The 24,295-nt window shown below is 42.2% G+C and overlaps 1 protein-coding gene across 1 annotated transcript; it reads right to left on the bottom strand.

The window, feature by feature from the left end:
* Window positions 1–773: 773 nt before the first annotated feature.
* Window positions 774–1,250, bottom strand: LOC138873639 (secreted RxLR effector protein 161-like). The gene has a single exon (XM_070152113.1). The coding sequence runs from the start codon at window positions 1,248–1,250 to the stop codon at window positions 774–776; it is 477 nt and encodes a 158-aa protein (XP_070008214.1).
* Between the last annotated feature and the right edge of the window lie 23,045 nt (window positions 1,251–24,295).

Below are 24,295 nucleotides of genomic sequence, written 5' to 3'. Positions count from 1 at the left end.
AGTGGTGTGATGACCCTTCCTTTTTGGGTGATTCTAGTGTAGGACTTATGGTTAAGAAGAGCAGAAGAGAGGGTTTTTAAAAGGAGAGGATAATTATGAAGGGAGAGGAATAGGCACTAGTTTTGAAACGGCGATTGAGCATGGAGAATTGTAATGTTTTAGAGGGAGATGAAATGTTTTGAATTAAAGGGACGTGACAGCAGGATCTGAAAAGTTGATGACATGGCAGTTGTATTTTGTACCCTTTTTAAGACGTGTATTAAAAGGATGCACAAAACTACTAAACTTTAGTACGAGAACTTGGTTCTTGAAATTTCTTCTTCTTTTTTGTTTTGAAAAGAATCAATCCTCTTTTATCATTCATGCACTGCATCAATCACCTCTATGCTCATCATGCATGTTTACCTGCAACGATATTGAAGTGAGTTAGACATGGCTAGAAAACACTTTGAGCCAGTTATTTCTTAAGGATAAGAGCTAGCCAAAGAGGAAACAGGTTTTTAATTTGGCTTCAACAGTCCCAGCTTTACTCTATTTCTTTCAAAATGTTCCCTGCTTAGTGCCTTGGTGAAAATGTCTGCAATTTGATCTACTGTGCTACAGAACTTCATACATATCAACCCTTTCTCCACATTATCTCTCAGAAAATGATGCCTCACATCAATATGTTTTGTCATTTTATGTTGAACTGGATTCTTGGCCATGTTTAGTGCACTGGTGTTGTCATATAGAAGGGGCACACTCTCAGTGAGTACCCCAAAATCCTCCAGTTGCTACTTGATCCATAGAAGTTGAGCACAGCAGGATGCTGCAGCTACATATTCAGCTTCAGCTGTTGATAGAGACACTGAATTCTGCTTCCTTGTTTCCCAAGAGATAAGACATGAACCTAAGAAGTGAGCCATTCCAGAAGTGTTTTTTCTATCCACAAGATAACCTGCATAGTCTGCATCAGCATACCTAATCAGATTAAAACTGTCACCTGATGGATAATACAACACTAGGTCTTGTGTTCCTTTGAGATATCTCAGTATTCTTTTGGCAGCCTTCAAGTGAGATTCCTTGAGATTTGATTGAAACCTCGCACATAGCCCCACGCTGAAAACAATATCAGGTCGACTGGCAGTGAGATAGAGGAGAGACCCAATAATGCCTCTATACATTGTTTGATTTATAGGAGATCTAATTTCATCCATGTCCAGTCGAGTGGCAGTTGCAATGGGAGTATCTATCACCTTTGATGCTTCCATGTCAAACCTCTTCAAGAGTTCCCTGATGTATTTTTGCTAACAAATAGAAGTGCCCTTTGGGGACTATTTTACTTGAAGACCCAAGAAAAAGTTTAATTCTCCCACCATGCTCATTTCAAATTCACTTCCCATAAGTTTTGCAAATTCTTCACACAGAGTCAGTTGTTGCTCCAAAAATGATATCATCAACATAAACCTGAACGATGATCAGGTTCCTTCCTTGTTTCTTTAAGAAAAGAGTGTTGTCAATTTTCCCTCTTTTAAAACAATTTTCTAAGAGGAACTTTGACAGTCTTTCATACCAAGCTCGGGGACCCTACTTTAGCCCATATAGAGCTTTGTCTAGTTGGAACACATATTCATGGTGCTCATGACATTCAAACCCCGGGTGTTGCTTCACATAGACTTCTTCCTTAAGGAGTCCATTCAGAAGTGTACTCTTGACATCCATTTGGAAAAAGGTGAATTCCATATGAGATGCAAAAGCGATTAGAATTCTGATAGCTTCCATGTAAGCCACTAGAGCAAACGTTTCATTATAGTTAATCCCTTCCTCTTGATTGTAGCCTTGGACCACTAGCCTAGCCTTGTTCCTTGTGGTAATCCCATGTTCATCGAGCTTGTTTCTGAATACCCACCCGGTTCCTCTAATGGTTCGATTTGGGGGTCTAGGTACCAGGTGCCACATATTGTTTCTCTCAAACTGATGCAGCTCGTCTTGCATGGCTGTAATCCAATCTGCATCTTTCAAGGCCTCCTTAATGTTTTTGGGTTCTATCTGGGAGAGAAAGGTTGAGAAGGCAAGTGAATTTCTGGCTCTTGACCTGGTTTGTACTCCGAAATATAGAGGGGTGATGATGTTATCTATAGGGTGAGAGCTTTGGTGTCTCCAGTTAGACGATTGAGGTTCATTCTGAGAGGAGGGAGGTATGTATAGCTGATTTTCCGCTATCCTTCTCTCAGGTTCTAGTGGAGTTCCCTAAACTGCATCAACCACCCTTTCTTCAGCTTCAGTGGTTGTAATTGAAGTGTTTGGTTCTGTTGATGATGAGGCAGCATTGTCTTCATTTTGCTCCTTTACTTGACTCATCATATCTGCCTTTCCGTTTGTCATGTTAATGACTTCACCAGGAGCAAGTAAGGGTTCTCCATCTTGATCTTCCTCAGCACTCTTCTCAAATGATGGATAGGATTCATCGAAAATAACATGGACATTTTCCTCAACACATTGAGTCCGCTTGTTATATATCTTGTAAACCTTGCTTTGAGAGGAGTAACCAAGAAATATTCCTTCGTCACTTTTGGCATCGAATTTACCAAGCCGATCCTTTCCATTGTTGAGAACATAGCATTTGCATCCAAATGTTCTTAGGTGAGGCAGCTTGGGTTTTCTTCCATTCAACAATTCATACGGAGTCTTGTTCAGAAGTGATCTGATCATGCACCTGTTCACTAAGTAGCAGGCAGTGTTGACAGCTTTAGCCTAGAAGTTTCTTTGCAATTCCACTGTCAATCAGCATTGTTCTTGCCATTTCTTCTAAAGTTCTGTTCTTCCTTTCTACTACTCCATTTTGATGGGGAGTTCTGGGAGCTGAGAAGTTGTGAGTGATGCCATTTTCATTACAAAATTCATCAAATTTGACATTGTCAAATTTTATCCCATGATCTAATCTAATGCATACAACTCCAGACTCCATCTTCACCTGGATTTTCTTCACAAAGGCTACAAACACTTTAATAGTTTTGTCTTTTGTTCTGAGAAACAGAGTCCATGTGAATCTGGAATAGTTATTCACGATTGCGAAAATGTATCTTTTTCCTCCTTTGCTTTGCACCCTCATAAGTCCACATAGATCCATATGTATAAGCTCAAGCGGCTTTGAGGTGCTCACATCTCTTTTAGACTTAAAGGAGGACTTCACATGTTTTCCTTTAGCACAGGCATCACAGACTTTCTGCATCTTGAATTGTGACAAAGGCAGACCATGGACCAGGTCCTTTTGAATTAGTTTGTTTAGAAGGGAAAAGCTTGCATGGCCTAGTCTTCTGTGCCATAGTTCAACATCATCGTCAACAGCTTTCAGGCAACTCAGATCACCACTCTATAAAGATTTAAAGTCAGCAATATAGATGTTCTTGTATCTTTTGGCCACCAATACTATTTCACCGGTCACAAGGTCAGTGACTGTACATATTTTGGACAAGAATTCCACCTTGTTTCCTTTATCACAGATTTGAGAAACACTCAGGAGACTGTACTTAAGCCCATTGGCATAGTACACATTTACAATAGAATGATTGAGCGACTTCCCAACTTTTCCAACTCTAAGAATGTACCCCTTTTTACCATTGCCAAAGGATACACTCCTTCCTTGCAGGGCTTTTAGTGAAAGAAAATCTGTGGTGTTCCCAGTCATGTGTTTCGAACACCCACTATCCATGAACCATTGTTGACCGTTTCCTTTCATTGTTCCCTGCACAAGAGATTAGGAGTTAGTTTTAGGAACCCAAACAAGTTTGGGTCCCTTGTAGTAAGCAAGAGGATGAATAAGAGCTCTCTTAGTCCATGTAGGTATTGTGTGTTTTTTGTAAGTGGAACCTGGTCCCTCTTTTGTGGTCACGATTTCAACAGCCACTTTGTCTTTCTGAATTAATTGATTCTTGACCTGGACACCTTCCTTAAAGCGCCCAGTGTTCCCACATTGGGTACGGGACTAGTTATCAGAGACAATTACGTACTTACTATGAGGGTTTTGAGGAGTTTTCTCCCTTTGGAACCTTGCTCCCTGCCATTTTTCACAATCATCAGTAAGCAAGGCAGTGGTAGCTTCTGAGGACCAAGTCCACTTTAGAGACTTTTCAAGATCATTAATTACTCTTTCTAGATTGGTTTGGAGAAGCTCATTTTTCTAAATTTCAGCACACATCCTAAATCTCATAGCTTTCACCTCATCTTCAAGCCTAATGTATTCCTCACTTTCTATCTCCTTTCCTCTTTCAGAACTTTCAGGTTTTGACTTAGTACATGGTTTTGCTATTGCTTCCCTTTGATCTGCAATTTCTGCCAATAGAACACTCTTTTCTTTTCTAAGGATTTCAATGGTTTTCTTATGGTCAGTAACTGCAGCCACTAAGTCTTCTCTAGTATGTTCAGATTCTTCTAATTCTAAGATCAAAGAATCCCTATCCTCCGCAAGACTACAAAAGGCAGTGATTAAAACATCAGCTAAACACATGAGTTTTTTTGGAGAATAGGATTTCAGATTACTCTGAACATCCCTGAAGTTTACCTCTTTGTTTCCATTGTCTTCATCATCATCTGATTGAGCCATCAAAGCAAAAATTAAGTCATATCCAATCTCCTCTCCTTCAACTGCCATCATGGAACTATCACCAATATTAGGTTTATCTTCAAACTGTTTTACTTGTGTAGTTCCCTCATGAGCTGTTTGCAAAGTTTCCCATATTTCCTTTGCAATGTCGCAGGTAGAGATTCTATTATACTCTTCAGGTCCCATTCCACGTACAAGAATTTTCTTGGCATGAAAATTCTTCTCCATAGCTTTCTTATCTACTTCAGTGTATTCTTTGCTGGTTTTTGCCATTGAAAATGCAAATTCATCTAGTACCTTGATTGGAACATAAGGACCATTGCAAATGATATCCCATAGCTCACAATCCTCAACCATGATGAAATCATGCATTCTAGCTTTCCACCACCAATAGCATTGCCCATTAAACTTGGGGCGTAGGTTTATGGAATGACCTTCTTCAAAATTTGGTGGAGCCACCATGAGGATCCTTCCTAGGTGTTAGCCTGATATGAGGAACCCGCTCTGATACCAATTGCTAGTTTGTATGGGTCCACCAAACTGTAATGTACCTGGTCCTCTACAAGATTCTGCTGAGAATGCTAATAAAACAGTATGTAAATGAGGCAGAGGATTTTTTACGTGGAAAAATCCCACACAAGGGGATCAAAAAAACCATGACCTACACCTGTAGGCTTTTAACTTCACTAACTTGTAATCTACCTATTATAAGCCACTTTATAATAATTCCTATTGCAAAGGATTTACTCAAATAACTTGTGGTACTCTTACCACAAGCCACTTTGTGACTTCCTAGTTACAAAGGCTTTTTCTAACTTGTGATGCTCTCACCACAAGACACTTTGTAACTCTACAATTACAAAGATTTTTCCTTATGACTAAATCTAGTCACAACATAAACTCAAGGAGTTTACGAGTTTTCAAGAGGATTCCTAATCAAACGCTTCTAGGTAAGTAGTTTAGGAGATAAAATAAGTACAACAACAAGGTTACAACTCAACTAGGACAACAACAGGCTATCTTTTTGGAACTGGTCCGTAGTTGTGTTCAACCTTGTTTTTCAAGCTTGTGAGGATTGATTTCTTCTGTTTTTGCAAGATTCTTGAATGAGAAATAGAAACATTCCAGTGATGTTTTGTATAAAGCTCATTGTGGGTACATCTTGATCACATCACTTGAAATGATGTGAGTACTTTGTTTGGTTAGAGAATGAGTAGGCGAACAGTGCACTGTGGCAGAAACAGTGCCGTCAGTCACTTCATTTCCAGCTGTGTCCAATTGACTCTGTACTGCTATGAGTAAACCGCAAGAGTATCAGGTTCTTGTGTGGGTTCCTAGCTCCTGAAGCTGTCACAGTTCACCTTTAGCTGGAATCCATTAAAGCTTGCAGCAATCCAAGTAGGTCAGGTTCCCTATATGGTTCTTAATAGTAAGTTTGTTAGATCATCAAAATATAAAGCAAGAGTATTTAAAGTCTATCATAACCTTTTCCCAATCTATCTCTGAAGCCAAAGGCTTTAGATAATTAGCAAGATCTACCGGCTGAGAAAGCAGGTTGTACTCGGTAAAGACTGAAAGGGTAACATTCCTCCTCTGATAGGGATCTTCAGAAAGAGCAGCATAATTTTGCCCCAAATTCCTATGAACTGGGGACTAGGAGGAGGAACATCTCCTTTATGATCAGATGCGGCCGGTGGAGATGATGTAACAATTGTTGGTGCAAGAGTGGATGAAGATGGAAATGATGTAGCAATTGTTGGTATTGGTGAAGATGGAAATGAAGATGATGGAGTTGAAGAGTAAAAAGCAACTGCATCAAATGCAGCACTGGTTGTTGTATGCTCGCCAACTAAAGACGGCAGGGACTCGATACTTATCCCCATCATACCAGGCATATAAATTGGGGCCCCAACACGGGAATTGGAATTTTTCACTAAATCAAATTCCCCCCAAAGTTCCGAGGTATCGTCCTCAGTTGGTGTAATTAACCCAACCGATTGAGCATTATGTTGAGTTGATGATGAACGTTGCCTTCTGTGTAGAGAAGCTCCATCATCACTGGCCTCTCCATCATCGTCAATCATCATGGTGCCTATGACCGGCCCAGGAGGAGGGCTAGTGATCAAAACTTCCGGAGATGATACAGGGGCAATAGTCTTCGCCCTCTTATTCTTTTTCACGGCCACAGAAGAACGCTTTCTTTTTGGTTGCTTGTTCTCCGGACGGGGACTCCGTAATAAAACACTTGCGCTCGAAGTAGATCCGGAGACACCTACTTGAGTAAGTGCCTCTTGAAGCAACCTTGCCGCATCAGCAAGATCAACCAAAATGTTCTCCTCGAGGACAACAACTTAGCCCGTAGGTAGACTTGATTACAAGGAAGAGGTAGACGGGGTTAGTCAAGCTCTTCACATAAAGAAATTGAAACAAGTGGGTTTAAATTACCATGATTTTTGGCCTTCCACCCATATTTAGGGTCTAGTTCTTTCCACAAATGAGTTTTGGGCATTGTAACATCCAAAATCTTCTAAACCCACCGGTCCAAACCTTCAACTACCAGTGGGGTCCATCGAGTTGTTGAACATGCGAAGGGTAAAAAATCAATACCGCTACCGAAGGATATTTAGTAAAAATATCAAACAAAGATCTTACAAGCGGTTCCAAGCGGCCGGAAAGGATGATGTCATTGTTGGAATGATGTCGTTGGTGGCGATTGCAGTGAACCGTTCTATTACCCACGATCGTTATCATCATCCATGCTAGTCAACAGAGCATGGTGGCCACCTCTGCAGAGATTTATCATTCCCCCATGGAAGATCTTGGGAGAGTAGAGATTCATTATATGAGCTAAGGTTATCTCTTCATCAGTCTCCTGGAACAAACGCCGAAGGAAGGCAACCATCCTCCATGCAGAAGGACTTACTTGTGCCAAACCCACTTGGTAACTGAGGTAAAATTTTGTAATCATGGAATCAAGCTCTTCGCTCAAAGAAAACGCACTCAAAGTAAAGGGATACATGTAGAAATATGTAAAACCCTTTTTGGGTAGGGTCGCTTGCTCCGATAGATTAGAAGCGATAATATCAAACTCAGGGAAGCGACAGTCTTCCTTCACAACATGAATACTGGAAGGACAGATAGAAGAAGGATATCTACTGACGGCCCATGTACGAGAGTTAGCAGTAGGGAATTTTTCCTCAAAGTCTTTTGTGGTAATAAGACTTCTAGGGATGATGGAGGCTACTGTTAGAGGAACAAAATCCTCTGCCGTCTTCTTGTTCTTTGAAGAACTGGTATGCTTTGAGGAAGAAGCCATTATGTGAAAGGAGGAGAAGGTTTTTTGTTTGAAGAGAGTTAGAGAAAAGATAAAGAACAAAGGTACAAATCAAAAACTTGGAAAATTATGACGTGTAAAGGAAAAGGATTATGCGTATAGTAAAATTTTGGCAGCTAAATTCATAGCAATGATTACTTCGTGAATCGGCAAAATCTATGCTGAATCGTGGGATGATGCGTGTTCGGGGAATTAAATATAGAGAGACGTGCGTTTAATCAACCGTCAGAAGCCTACAGAGGGAGTTATAGAAATTCCTGCCAAAAGAGTATTTCTACCAACTTCCCAATAACATAAAGTTATGTCACCAGAAAGCAAGGAGATTATCTGTATAGGGTAATATATGATATGACACGTGTTCATCTAAAGGAAGGACATGTGGTACCCATGACGAGGATGGCTAAAGACTAAACACAGATATTCCGCTTGTCACCGGAAGGGATAACGTTCATAAAAGTGTGTTAAATATCTTGCGCCTGGTAGCATTTAATAAGGAATATTCTGCAGAATTAAGAGTAATGGCCCGTTATTTGGAATTTGGTATTTATGTCTACCATTACTGTCATGCCCCAAACTTAGGTGGCGAGACCGATACCCGGTGCCTGAACTAACCTAGCGTACCAACTTGCAACTAAGTGACTCTGAACATATAATGTCATACTTTGGCCATTGGGCCACATTGCAAGACAATTTGCGAAGCAAAATATAAAATTGAACGGAAACTAGCGCTGACTAAACATCAATATAAAGTTAGGCCGATAATGCCGTCATACTACTATAGCTGACAAACCAACAAAATATACATACAATGCCTACAAGCCCAACATACTACACTAACTGACATGATATGTCTACAAGCCACTATTGATGGATGTACTATGATCGGATTAGGTCCCCGACCTACTCATAACATATATACATACATATGGAAGATGTACACAAAATCCTAGACCAGGCAACTCCGAAGGACTTGGAGCTTACCGATCAGGCTGAACTCGGGCAACAGCTACTGAGGAGGTCTACCCATCTTTCTATCTGAACCTACACATATGAAATACAGTGTCCCTAGAAAAGGGACATCAGTACGAAATATGTACCAAGTATGTAAGGCAATAAAATAATTGAAAGCTGAAACTGAACTGATAATATAATAACTGAAAGTAACTGGGAGTCAAAGATGATTTGGAGATATACTTACCTACCGATACTGACTCAACTCTCTCAATATAGTAAGTAATATAAATGTCCGGCCCTATAAGGCTCGGTACGTGTAATTACTCATTCGTAGCAGGCTCGTTCATAGGTACTCAAACATACTAGGCTATGTATCTCGTCCATTCTAGGCTCGCTCATAGGCGCTCGGCCTCAGTAGGCTTGGTATATAACTTACCATCTGATTAGAGGTTGCACAATAGGGGCCTACCTATCGATTATAGCTCGATGATGGTGAAAATACTGTAATATTATATATATATATATATATATATATATATATATATATATATATATATATATATATATATATATATATATATATATGAGAGAGAGAGAGAGAGAGAGAGAGAGAGACCCTCTACTCTCTTAACTAGAAGAAGACAATACTCAATTGAATATAAAGTCCCGATAAGGGAAAATACTGTAAGTTATGAGACTAGGATAATGTATAAAAATTCAGGATTTTGAACTTCTCTTTATGCCTCGTTATCAAACACATGTAGTTACGAGATCATGCCAAAATAAAGGAAAGGCTTAGTCTTCACATACCTTATCATACTCTTTCCAATAACCAAGTTGAACTCGCCTATTCGCACCTTAATCTACAACGATGATAATAATACTATCATTAAGTTACGAAAGGTGCAACTATCACACAACGAACGATAAGCTTATTTTGTATTAAAACGGGTAGCATCTCCCCTATAATCCTTACTTCCTCCAAATTCAAGATAATACCAACAATATAATAACAACATATATACATTATTTTTCAACCTTATATACACTATAAAATACTACAAAATGTCACACCTCCTTTTTGCGCGCCCGCCCCGAAGGGTTAAATGCGCGAGGGAGTTTTTCCAATTTAAGTGACAATATTCAAAATGAGATTATTTATTTAATTCAGAGTCGCCACTTGGGAAAGGTTTGGCTTTTGGTGTCCCAAGTCACCGGTTTATCTTGAATCCCAAATCGAGGAATTTTTAGACTTTTCCAAATGAAGTCTGCGAACCAGAAATTCTAAGTAAGGAATTCTGTTGACCCGAAGGAAGGTGTTAGGCACCCTCGAATCCCGTGGTTCTAGCACGGTCGCTTAAATTGTTATAATGGCTAAATATCTGATTCAAATACATGTTATGACTATATATGCTTTTATTAAATTTAAAACCGCTTTTATCATTATCATTTATTTTTATAGAATTGCAACGTCGTGAAAATGCATCTCGAACCACGTCACAATCAATGCACCCGTAGTTGTTAACACGTTTCGACTCCGTTGAGATTTGGATTCGGGTCACATCAATGTGCACCCAAGTTTAATAGTGTAATTTATTAAGGGCGCCTAAGGGGGTCTAGCGCGTTATTATTTGTAGAAGGCCATGAAATTTATTAAATGGCCTATCCTGAATTCTAGATAATTATCACGGTTATTTATTGAGGTCCCCGCGATTTACATCTCATTTGGCGAGGCTCGTCTCATTATTTTAGAAGGAACATCCTAAAACGGTTACATTTCTGATGTGTTTATCTACGACTGTTACAAGAGCTCCCTAACTTTAACTTATTCAGACAAGATTAATTAAAATTGCTTGTTTAGGAAATGCGACTAATGGTATTTGAAACTCATCCTGTAAACTGCTTCACGCAAACTGAAACTCAAGAGTTTGAAACTGTATTGTCTTTAGCTAGATCTAAACAATCATTTGCCCTTACATATTCGAAACATGCTTAAATAGCGAGTTTAAAACTCTAATGTTGGCTGAAAGGAAAAAGTTCAGTTTAGGGTTTAAAACCCCAACGCTGACTAAAAGGAAAATTCAGTTTAGGGTTTAAAACCCTAATGCTGATTGCATGGAGAAGCTCAGTTTAGGGTTTAAAACCCTAATGCTGATTGCATGGAAAAGCTCAGTTTAGGGTTTAAAACCCTAATGCTGGCTGAAAGGAAAAAGTTCAGTTTAGGGTTTAAAACCCTAATGCTGACTAAAAGGAAAATTCAGTTTAGGGTTTAAAACCCTAATGCTGATTGCATGGAAAAGCTCAGTTTAGGGTTTAAAACCCTAATGCTGGCTGAAAGGAAAAAGTTCAGTTTAGGGTTTAAAACCCTAATGCTGATTGCATGAAAAAGCTCAGTTTAGAGTTTAAAACTCTAATGCTGGCTGAAAGGGAAAAGTTCAGTTTAGGGTTTAAAACCCTAATGCTGACTAAAAGGAAAATTCAGTTTAGGGTTTAAAACCCTAATGCTGACTAAAAGGAAAATTCAGTTTAGGGTTTAAAACCCTAATGCTGATTAAAAGGAAAATTCAGTTTAGGGTTTAAAACCCTAATGCTGATTGCATGGAAAAGCTCAGTTTAGAGTTTAAAACTCTAATGCTGGCTGAAAGGAAAAAGTTCAGTTTAGGGTTTAAAACCCTAATGCTGACTAAAAAGGAAAATTCAGTTTAGGGTTTAAAACCCTAATGCTGATTGCATGGAAAAGCTCAGTTTAGAGTTTAAAACTCTAATGCTGATTGGCTGGAGATAAAGCTCGAGAATACTACACGATCTATTTTTGAGTTTTCTTGTTTCAATAGAAGATAAAAGGGAGTTTTGCGGGAACTTACCTTTTGAGTGAATTCCTTATTGCCAAAATGTTTCTTGTACCCGTGTACCTTCTTCTTTGGGCGACACCCGCTTCTTGCATGGTTGTCTTGGATCATTCCTGTTTCAACTTTTCAGACAAAGAAAAATTGTTAGTTCGGAAACGACGGTTGGTTCGGTGACCTTGATCGTTCCCAATTGCTTTGTTGCGTCTCTATTTCTGTTGCGAAGTCCCGCCATTGATTTGATTCGAATGGCGAAACCTTTAGACTGCTCAGGCTTGTATTTCCGGATTCTGTGATGATTTGCCTCGTAAGGCCTCTTTTTTTTTCTTTTTGTCCCGTTTTGATTGAAGGTTCTCAACGGGGATTTTATTGGAGGTGTTCTGTGGGAACTTGTACAAAAGGAAGCTATGTGGGGGGATATTTACAAAGTGGATTCTTTGTGCGGATTCTGTACAATGGGGTATGCTGGGTTTTTGTTTCAAAACGGGTTTCCCAGGGTTTGTAAGCTTGTTGGGGAATATTTACAAAAGGACTCGCTGGGGATGTGCTGGTGAAATTCCAACGGGGATTTTTTTTTATACTGGGGAGACTTTGTGGGAGATTGTACAAAAAGAGAAACTCTGTGGGGTTTTGTACAGGGGAGACTCTGTGGGGATTTGTTCGAAGGTGGACTTGCTGGGGGAAGATTTCAAGATTCCTCTCTTTCTTCTTTACTCCGGAACACCATCAAACGTCATGATTCATCATGCTTGGGTAATCATATCAACGAGATGAGGTGCTTTCCTTCATGAGACGGGATTCCGTGCAAACAAACCTGCCACCTGTCCTTTCCGGTGTGTCCTGAACTCGGGGTTAAAATGCAAAAGGGATTCGAAAAGAAACAAAGAAAGGGGAAAACAAATCAGAAAAGGAATACCCTTTTCGGGATGAGAAAGACTTATCTGAGGAAGATAACGCTGGCTTTAAATGACATGACATGCTTTTTGGACTGGACGTCTGACCTTCTAAGAGCTTGCGTTTTCCTGAACCAGAACGGATCTGTGATTCCAAACTGGTGGCACTCTGCCGAAACTTTCTTGGGATGGCGTCATTCTTTTTCGGCCAACAGCGCCCTTTGCGGGTTTTCGCTGGCTGACCTCTCTCATTTCTCTTCCTGTCATCGCTTGATAGCACTCTTTGCGAGTTTTTACTAAACAAGCTCTCTCATTTTGGTTTCTCTTCTCCCGTCGCCTCGTGGTGCCCGAAGGTTTTCACCGCCGAGACTCTCTCATTTTATCTCTCTCAATTCAGAGTGTGATGGTCTTCGTTTGTGACGCTTATTGATTCCCCACCATATTTGGTAATTGATTTGAAGGCTTGTGCTTGGTAAAGAGAGGTAGTGATACTAACTTCTCAACTGCTCGACGTGCCCCGGTTTTCAATTTCAGGGTGGATGGGATTTTATTATTGGTGTGACTGAACCTCAGGGAGAGGATGCCTACGTATCCTTTCGGAATCAAGTCAAACGTAGTTCAGGCCTCAATCAAATTTTGTTTTTGTTTTCTTTCTTTGTTTTTTTTTTGTTTTTTTTTTCTTTTTTTTTTGTTTTTCTTCTTTTTTTTTCTTTTTGTAGAGAGGGTTGGGTAGTGATTGGGGAGTAGTGGGGAATAAAACCTTCGCCATTTTCAAACATGTCAGGACCACTGGAGTATGATTTAGACGTAGTACCTCTTGACTGCATCTGCATTTACTGCTGTGTCGGGGTCATTTCCTTCGATATCACCTAAATACAATGCTCCTCTTGGCAATATTTTCCTTACGATGTATGGGCCTTTCCAATTTGGGGCGAACTTTCCTTTCGCTTCTTCATGATGCGGCAGAATACGCCTTAGTACCAGCTGACCTACTTCGAAATTCCGGGGTCGGACTTTCTTGTTGTAAGCACGGGCCATTCTTCGTTGGTATAACTGTCCGTGACAAACCGCGGCCATTCGCTTTTCATCAATCAACGTCAATTGCTCTAACCGAGTCTTAACCCACTCGCTGTCCTCGATTTCTGCTTCGACAATGATTCGAAGCGAAGGAATTTCTACCTCTGCCGGTATTACAGCCTCGGTCCCATAAACCAAAAGATAAGGAGTCGCTCCCACCGATGTGCGTACCGTAGTGCGGTACCCCAATAATGCAAAAGGTAACTGCTCATGCCACTGTCGGGAACTTTGTATTGTTTTCCTCAAAATCTTCTTGATGTTTTTATTTGCAGCTTCCACAGCACCATTGGCTTTCGGCCGATAAGGAGTAGAATTCCTATGCGTTATCTTGAACTGCTCGCATACATCTCCCATCAAGTGACTGTTCAAGTTTGCTGCATTATCTGTAATGATAGTCGCAGGAATACCGAAACGACAGATAAGATTTGAGTGCACAAAATCTACTACAGCTTTCTTAGTGACCGACTTGAGAGTGACAGCTTCTACCCATTTTGTGAAGTAATCGATGGCAACCAGTATAAACCTGTGTCCATTCGAGGCCTTTGGTTCAATTGGTCCAATGACGTCCATGCCCCAGGCGATAAATGGCCAAGGCATAGACATGGGATGCAGTTCCGTGGGAGGTGCATGAATCAAATCACCGTGCACCTGACACTGATGACATTTCCAAACGAAGCTGAAGCAATCCTTTTCCATGGTCATCCAGTAATAACCTGCTCTAAGGATTTTCTTTGCTAAGACATACCCGTTCATGTGAGGTCCGCACACACCTGCGTGTACTTCGTGCATGATCTTTCTCGCTTCCTCGATATCGACACATCTGAGGAGATTGAGGTCCGGGGTCCTCTTATACAACAATTCGCCGCTCAGAAAGAAACCACTTGCATGTCGCCTAATGGTCCTTTTTTGATCTCCAGTAGCGTGCTCGGTGTATTCTTGTGTCTTCAGGAATTTCTTGATGTCATGGTACCAAAGCTGCGTATTTGATCCCGCCTCGATTACACTGCAGTAACCGTGTCTTTCCTTGATTTGGATTTCCAAAGGATCGACGTGGGCGTTGCCCGGGTAGGGTAGCATAGAAGCCAGAGTAGCAAGTGCATCTGCCAATTCATTGTGACACCTTGGAATATACCTGAACTCTATTGAGGTAAAGCGCTTGCTGAGGTCCTCCACATGTTGTCGGTATGGGATAAGTTTGACATCCCGAGTTTCCCATTCGCCTTGAACTTGTCGGATGATCAGGTCAGAATCTCCCATAATCAGTAAGTCTTCGACATCCTGATCGATTGCCATATGCATGCCCATGATGCAAGCTTCATACTCAGCTGTATTATTTGTGCAAAAGAAACGAAGTCTAGCTGTGGCGGGATAATGCTGACCAGAAGGCGAGATCAAAATTGCCCCAATCCCTACACCCTTGGCGTTCACGGCTCCGTCAAAGAACATCTTCCAAACATGAGCTTCCTCCGAGATCACTTCTACGGTGTTTACTTCTTCATCTGGAAAGTAGGTATCCAATGGCTGGTATTCCTCATCGACCGGATTTTCGGCCAAATGATCTGCTAACGCCTGGGCTTTCATCGCCGTGCGGGTGACATAAACTATGTCGAATTCCGTAAGCAAGATTTTCCATTTAGCCAGTCTCCCAGTAGGCATTGGTTTCTGAAATATATACTTCAAAGGATCCAACCTGCTTATGAGGAATGTAGTGTGGGCTTGGAGATAATGTCTCAGCTTTTGAGCAACCCATGTGAGAGCGCAGCATGTCCTTTCCAGCAGAGTGTATTTGGCCTCGTAGCCGGTGAATTTCTTGCTCAAGTAGTAAATTGCTTGCTCCTTCTTTCCGGTTACGTCATGTTGCCCGAGGACGCAGCCGAAAGAATTCTCCAAGACTGTCAGATACAAGAAAAGTGGCCTTCCTGGTTCCGGAGGGACCAAGACTGGGGGATTCGAAAGGTACTCTTTGACTTTATCAAAGGCTTCTTGACACTCAGGTGTCCATTTGATCGCCGCATCTTTCCTTAATAGCTTGAATATGGGCTCACACGTGCTTGTCAGCTGGGCAATAAACCGACTGATGTAGTTCAACCTGCCCAAAAGACTCATCACGTCTTTCTTTGTTCTTGGGGGAGGCAGATCTCTGATGGATTTTATCTTAGTTGGATCTAGCTCGATACCTCTCCTGCTTACGATGAAGCCCAAAAGTTTGCCCGACGGAACTCCGAAAGCACATTTGGCTGGGTTTAGCTTCAAGTCATACTTTCTTAGCCTCTCGAAGAATTTCCTCAAGTCTTGGATGTGATTATCCTGCGTTCTAGACTTGACTATCACGTCATCCACGTACACCTCTATTTCCTGATGCATCATGTCATGGAAAATGGCAGTCATGGCCCTCATGTAAGTAGCTCCAGCATTCTTCAGACCAAATGGCATGACCCGAATAACAGTAGGTGCCCCAAGGCGTGGTGAAAGCAGTCTTCTCGGCGTCCTCTTCATCCATCAGTACCTGATGATATCCAGCGTAACAATCTACGAAAGACTGTATCTCGTGTTTGGCGCAATTATCAACGAGGATGTGGATGTTGGGCAGCGGGAAATTATCTTTAGGACTTGCTCTGTTTAGATCTCGGTAATCTACACATACCCGAGTTTTCCCGTCCTTTTTTGGTACTGGAACCACATTCGCCAGCCATGTTGTATATTGGACTACCCGAATCACTCCCGTTTTCAGCTGCTTGGTGATCTCCTCTTTAATCTTGTCACTGACCTCAGTTTTGAACTTTCGTTGCTTTTGTTGAACTGGAGGATAATCAGGATGAATCGGCAATTTATGAACCACTAGATCAACACCTAGTCCCGGCATGTCATCATATGACCAAGCAAACACGTCTTTGAATTCAAGAAGAAGTTGAATTATTGCCTCTCGCGTTTTCTTGTCCGTGTGAATGCTTATTTTGGTCTCCCGGATTTCTTCCGGGGTTCCTAAATTTACCGGTTCAGTGTCATTCAGATTTGGCTTAGGTTTATTCTCGAAATATTCCAACTCTTGGTTTATCTCCCTAAAAGCCTCTTCCGCATCATATTCTGGTTCTGGGTTCATTAATTCGCAGTTAAATAACTCATTGTGATCCGGGCGTGAAGTCCGCAAGCATGTCATATTTAAAGCCGCATTATTAGGACTGAAAAGGAAAATAAAAGGAAAAATGATAAAAATCAGAACAAAAGAAAGAATAGGAAAGCAATGATGATTTTTTTTATTTATATTTTCTTTGGAAAGTTGGAAGACAACAATGTTTACAACTAGGAATTCAAAGCAACAATTGAAAAGAAGAAAACGTTCAAGTTATGTCCTGGAGATAACTTGTGACACAGGAAAGGTGGCAGGACAGGTCTACCCGGACTTCCGTCTAGTCGGGAATGGCGTAGCCTCCCAGTTTTGAAGTTTGGCGTTCGGCCCCATGTACATCATCTCAGCAATGCTTGTTCCTTCACCTGGCTGAACCATGTGGATCTCGTAGAGCATTTCCCTCATTGCCCCACATATCTCCTCGATTTCCTCAGCTGTGAAGACCTCATCATCTCCTTCTTCGATGTACCTTGGCCTGATGAAAGTCGCATATAAATCCGGCAGCGGTCGAGGTAACTTCCAACCCTCATTTCTCCTTTTCTTTGCCCATTCTTCGTCTGCTGGAGTAGGTTTAAAACCTAGTCCAAAAGGTTTCTTGATGACTGGCAAAGTAACGGGTTCTGTTATTCCCTGAAGGGTTCGTCCAAGTCCCTTCCCTGGCCTAAATCCGTGCCGGATCATTTCTTCGACCACCATAAACGAGGCGTTAGACAAGAAAGGCTGGGGGCAGGGTATTCCTTCTTCGTGTTGCTCTGTCAGTACAACCTCGAAAGCTTGATAGACCGTATGTTCGCTTCCTTCTCTTGGTTCAAGGTACGGGATGGATGGGTCCCGATAAATGGCATGCTCATCTTCCCCATGGACCACGATCTCTCGGTCTTCGTACTCGAACTTCACCATCTGGTGAAGAGTGGAAGGCACGGCTCCTGCCGCATGGATCCAAGGTCTGCCAAGGAGGAAATTGTAGGATGTGTCCATGTCGATCACCTGGAAGGTTACTCGAAATTCGACTGGTCCTATGACCAACAACAGGTCTATTTCTCCCATGGTATCTCTCTTGATGCCGTCGAAAGCTCTTACGCAGACATTGTTGGGTCGGATTCTTCCGGTCCCAATTTCCATTCTTTGTAGCGTGGAGAGCGGGCAAATGTCAACGCCTGAGCCTCCATCCAACATTACCCGCTTGACATAATAGTCTTCGCATTTAACTGTTAGATGCAAAGCCTTGTTGTGTGCTACTCCTTCCGGGGGTAAATCATTCTTGCTGAAAGAGATTTGGTTGATGGCGAAGAATCTTTCTGTCATCCGCTCTAGTTGCTCCACCGAGGTTTCAACTGGTACATATGCTTCATTCAGGGTTTTCAGCAGGATCTTTTGATGCTCGGTTGACCTCATCAATAATGACAGCATGGATACTTGCTCAGGGTACTTGCGCAGCTGATCTATCACTTCGTAATCCGGCATTTTCATTTGTTGGAAGAACAATTCCGCTTCCTCAACACTTACGGGCTTCTTTGGCGGGAAGCGCCTTTGTGTGGTGTTGCTCAGTTCTTGGGTATTTGAATACCTTCCAATGAAAGTATTTTCTGGAAGTTCTCCCATGACCTCTTTACCTTTGTACATCACCAAAGTCTTTTGATAATTCCACGGCACTGTGGACGGGTTGGTCATTGGCTTTTGTGGCACGCGTCCGATAACCACTGGCTCATTCAGCCGAAGGTGGTTGAATCGTCCCCCGGACCACATAGGCCCCTTTTGGCACGTACATAGGTTTTGTCTTTTTGATCCCGAAGTTCTGCGCCTTCTCAGCTCGACCTCGTGGTATGTAAAGAACTTCATTTTTTACAGGTACCACTTTCTTCTCTACCTTCTTTTCAGGCTTGTTCTTTATAGCTTTGACCTCTTCCCCCTTTTCTGGTTTCTGGTCTATTTCAGGCCTCTTCCCCGTGTCGACAATGGCAATTATGGCTTTCAAAGCAGGGTCGAACTCTTTGTCCTCACAAATCATTCCGATCAGCGGCCCATTATTGTGAGCGGGCAATGGATTGTTAGTCACATTTGGGATCTCTTCGTCCCTTAGCACTATTTTCCCCTACTCTATCAAATTTTCGACCACTCTTTTCAATGACCAGCAGTCGTTTGTATCATGTCCCTCGGCTCCTGAATGATAGGCGCATCTGACTCCGGCTTTGTAAGAAGGCGATGTTGGCCTTTGCCTCGTTTGGGGAATTGGTTGCAAGAAACCCAACTGGACTAGCTTAGGGAACAAAGTAGAGTATTGTTCACCGATGGGCGTGAAAGTCCGCCGTCGGGGTGGCTCCTGGGGGCGGTAATTATTCTGCGGGGGTTGTGGGTTATAGTGGTTGCGGTAAGGAGGCTGATTTCTGGGAGGTGGAGCTGGGCCTCGGTTGGCTTGTTGTGGTGGATGGTTATAAGGTTGGGCATTCATGACCATATAAGGCTGATGAGCATATGCCAAATTTGAGTGGGGGTAATAGTGTTGTGGGGCTCTTTCCGGAAAATGGGGCCTGGGATGACGATACTCCCTTGTTTCAGAGGCTACCATAGTCGCTTCTTCCTTCTTCTTCCCCCTTGTCGTTCCTCCAGATCCGCTTTGGACGGCCTGAGAGGTTGCCCTTATGGCTGCTTGACTCAAAATCCTTCCCGTTTTCAACCCATTTTCCACCATCTCTCCAATCTTGATCGCTTCCGCGAATGGCTTACCCATAGCCGACATCATGTTTTGGAAATAGTCTGACTCTTGAGCCTGGAGAAAGGTAGTGACCATTTCCACTTCATCCATGGGAGGCTTCACTCTCGACGCCTGTTCACGTCACTTAATAGCATACTCTCTAAAGCTTTCTGAAGGCTTCTTCTTCAAATTCGACAGGGAGTTTCGGTCTGGCGCAATGTCGATGTTATACTGGAATTGTTTTACAAAATCTCTGGCGAGATCATCCCATATATGCCATCGGGACATTTCCTGATCCATATACCATTCCGAAGCTATCCCTACTAGACTTTCCCCAAAGTATGCCATTAGCAGTTCTTCTTTTCCGCCGGCTCCCCGCAATTGGTTGCAGTATTTCTTAAGATGTGCAATGGGGTCACCGTGCCCATCGTATTTCTCAAACTTGGGGGTCTTGAAACCCGTTGGCAGGTGCACGTGAGGAAACATGCACAGGTCGGCGTAAGAGACGCTCTTTTGCCCGCTCAATCCTTGCATATTCTTCAGACTTTGTTCAAGGCTTCTCATCCTTTTGGCAATCTCATTTTGTTCTGCAAATCTGGGGTTCTGATCCTGCCCGGGTGCAAGCTCGCACTGAGGTGGTAGAGGATTAGTATTGGTAGCGAACCTAGTTGGTTCCATTGAGAACGATGGGGCTTGGAATGTAAAAGATGATGAGTCAAGGCTTGGCTTGTATGTGGTAGGTTGTGCCGTAACCGGGCAAGGCGATGCAGTAAAGATGTTCATGCTTGCATCAGTGGCCGACATTCGGGGATGAGGTTCAGAAGGCGATCCAGCGGAGAAGGCTGAGGTGGCTGGGTACCCGAATGGGGTAGCAGGATAATTTATGGGGACATTAGAAGTCCCACTTGACCTGGAGAATAATTCAGGGAATCCGGGGACGACACTTGGCGGCTCTTTCCCATTGTTCCAGTCGTCCAGCATTTCCAACATGCGGAGCCGTAGGATTCTATTTTCCTCCGCAGTTGTGGATTCAGGTGTGAGGACGGCTGAGATTGAGCTCTCCTCAGAAACAGGGATCGTTTGCAATGGAATTTCTGAAGACATTTCCACACTTCCTTTCGACCTGGTGAAGTAAGTGTGAGTACTGCTTCTGGCCCTAACAACAGGTGGTTGAACACTTTTCCTTGACCTCGTGAAATATGAGTGCGAGGCCAGACTTTCGCGATGCTTATCCGTTCTTGTATCCCACTGTGCTTTGAGCTCTGCTATGATGTTTTCAGATTTCTCCAAACCATCTCGCCATTCCCTGATTTCACCTTTTAGCCCTTTTATCAGCTGCTCGTCCGATCGACGCCTTGGTTGTCTATCTGCATCCAACCTTATCTGTTTGATCTGGGCTCTGAGCATTTCATTTTCTTGAATTAACCTGTTCCGCTCTCCCAGATCGGTAGCAATTTGCACGCTGTGCTCGTATTTCATGCCTTCTACTTGTTGCTTTAATCTGCTGATTTCGGCACAATAACCTCTTTCCTTTGCTAACCAATCCCAATGCCTTTGCGATGACTCGGTGAAATCCCGGATGTGGGGTCTCTTAGCTGGCCTTTCATGCTCGAGTTCCCTTCTATACCATGCAAGGTAACCTGGCGCCGTTTCTCCTTTGGCTCGATCCCGCACGCAAGTATCTGATTTCAAATATTGACCCTCATTCCAGATTTGGCGAATCTTCGCTTCTGGGAACTGTCCGTTAGGACTTATCTCAACTGTTTGAGCGCTAAGATCTTCCTCATGAGGTACTGTCTGGCATCTTCCGAACTGTCTCAAAACTCGGCCGGGTGCGTAAGGTTGAATGCTCTTAAGCCCCATCAGTAAGAAATGAGTTTTAGCCGCCGACATATATAAGATCTCATCAACAGGCAACCATCCCAACGTCCATTGTATTTGGCTGGCAGTAAGAGCTTGCAAGAACGAGGTCCATGCCAGGACTCCTTTGGGCCAAATGATCTCTCTGGTTCTCGTGTAAGATTCTTCTATGCGGGTCTTTTCCGGGGAACCATGGCTCAAAATCTCGGAATGATGGCAGAGGTGCTCGGTCATCCATATCTGTAGGAGCAAATTACAACCTTCGAAGAAATTTCCCCCAGCTTTACAAGCTGTGAGAGCTCGAAAGATGTCAGATACCACCATTGGCGCGAGAGTACTGTCACTTTGCGTGAGTAAAGTGCTGACGACCCCAGATATCTTCAAATCGATGTTTCCATCTTTCCTCGGAAATACCAGAAGACCCAGGAACATCATCATGAACGCTACCCGTCTGTGCTTGTCCCACTTCTGACGAACTCCTTTGCTGCACAGTTTGTTGATTGGATTATTGAATCCCCCCTCATGACCGTACCTATCATATATGAAGCATGGAGTACAAAATCCGGCTGCCAGATCCGGGTTGTGGACTGTTCTAGGTATCTTCAATGAATCTAGGAACCGATGTACCGTGACGACTCTTGGGGCGACCAAGTATTTTTCCCTCAAGGGAAGTTCAGTATTCCCGATGTATCCGGCCATTTCTTCCAAAGTCGGGGTGAGTTCAAAATCAGAGAAATGAAAAACATTGTGCGCCGGGTCCCAATAGGTAACCAAAGCTCTTATGATATCTCCCCGAGGCTGGATTTCCAACAGACCCACAAGACCTTTCAGATATTTCTTAACCTCATTTTGTCCTTCAACACCTAGATCATTCCACCATAGCCGTAACTTGACAGGGATTTTGGTCATTATTGAAAAATGTTCATTTTGCATCGTGCTCATCCTGCACATTTATTAAGGTGATTTTAACAAAAATGACTGACTCAAAAATATTTTTACAGAGAGGATCAAGTTTTGAACACGGCCTTTAAACACTTCGGAGACGAAGATTTTAAGGCCGTGCGGGTCTATTGGATAAAAACGCTAAACAAGACCCAAAGGTGGCTGTTTATGCAAAGTCAGCCTTCCGGCGTCCCTTTCGGGAACATTCGGCTATTTATGATAAAACAACGTCACCTGACTTATTTACGACTCTTTTAAAAATTTGACACATCTTTTATTTATTTATTTACTGATTTTTGGCTATTTAGAAAAATGGGGTTGAACCCGACGAGGGTTGCCTACGTATCTCACATCCGGTGAGAATCAAACCGGCGTAGTTCGGGATATCGTAAAATAGGAAAAAAAATCGAATAAACCTAGAAATCAGGAATGCGTATTTTTTTACATTTTTTTTTGAAAAGAGATAAAGATTAAAGAAACTATTTATTTTTTATATTATTTTTTTTAGAAAAAATTTGGACTATTAGTCTGAATTCATAAAAGGGGTACTACGAAAGAAACAACACATTTTTTGAATTATGAATTTTCGATTTTTTTTTACTTTTAAAATAAATACCTTTTTTTTTGATTTTGAAAGTGATAAAAGAAAATTTTTATATTTTTTTTTAATAACTCTCAATAAACAAGACAGTTTTTTTTTAGAAAAATTCCGGCGAGGTTTTGACACTACTTGGACATTGGTTTTATTTTCCAAAAATAAGTAATTATCTCCCCTACGCTGCTATTTTCCCCTTTTTTTTAGGAACCGGTCGACATGCGGAACCGAAGCAAATAAATGCACAACACAGATAGGAATGCAGCATGATGGTCTTTTCCATTTCAGGTTGCCTGTCCTAGACGGACCCAACCCCTGTGTTGAGTCCCCTAAGTCAAATGCAATATGATGCAAATAAGCGTTCCTACTAGGGATCCGGCATGAAGTTTCGTTATACTAGGTTTAAACCTTGGTATTTGTTCTAGACTGTGTACCCGAGCGGACAACTCGAGTCGAGGAGGGGGCTACGTACCGGGGACCCGCGAGATCGTCCGGCTTTGTAACTTGTCCGACCTCTTTCTTATTTCAGGTATTGACACTAACAGAATAGGGAGTCTCGACCAGCGAGCTTCTCCCCGGAGGTAAGAAAAGAAGGGTTTCGGCACAGTTTATATACAGTTCAGATAATATCAAAAGCGGTAAAAGACAACATTTAGCACTTTTATGCAAAACATGTAATAAAGATCAGATAATAAAGCCAAATATAACAATTATTCTAAGCTCGAATTCTTGGACCCTGAACCAGTGGTTCTGGGTCATTGTTCCCCAGCGGAGTCGCCAGAGCTGTCACACCTCCTTTTTGCGCGCCCGCCCCGAAGGGTTAAATGCGCGAGGGAGTTTTTCCAATTTAAGTGACAATATTCGAAATGGGATTATTTATTTAATTCAGAGTCGCCACTTGGAAAAGGTTTGGCTTTTGGTGTCCCAAGTCACCGGTTTATCTTGAATCCCAAATCGAGGAATTTTTAGACTTTTCCAAATGAAGTCTGCGAACCAGAAATTCTAAGTAAGGAATTCTGTTGACCCGAGGGAAGGTGTTAGGCACCCTCGAATCCCGTGGTTCTAGCACGGTCGCTTAAATTGTTATAATGGCTAAATATCTGATTCAAATACATGTTATGACTATATATGCTTTTATTAAATTTAAAACCGCTTTTATCATTATCATTTATTTTTATAGAATTGCAACGTCGTGAAAATGCATCTCGAACCACGTCACAATCAATGCACCCGTAGTTGTTAACACGTTTCGACTCCGTTGAGATTTGGATTCGGGTCACATCAATGTGCACCCAAGTTTAATAGTGTAATTTATTAAGGGCGCCTAAGGGGGTCTAGCGCGTTATTATTTGTAGAAGGCCATGAAATTTATTAAATGGCCTATCCTGAATTC

Source organism: Nicotiana sylvestris, chromosome 7 (genome assembly GCF_000393655.2).
Source record: "Nicotiana sylvestris chromosome 7, ASM39365v2, whole genome shotgun sequence".
Classification (NCBI taxonomy): domain Eukaryota; kingdom Viridiplantae; phylum Streptophyta; class Magnoliopsida; order Solanales; family Solanaceae; genus Nicotiana; species Nicotiana sylvestris.
This window is presented reverse-complemented; position numbering and strand designations above follow the sequence as displayed.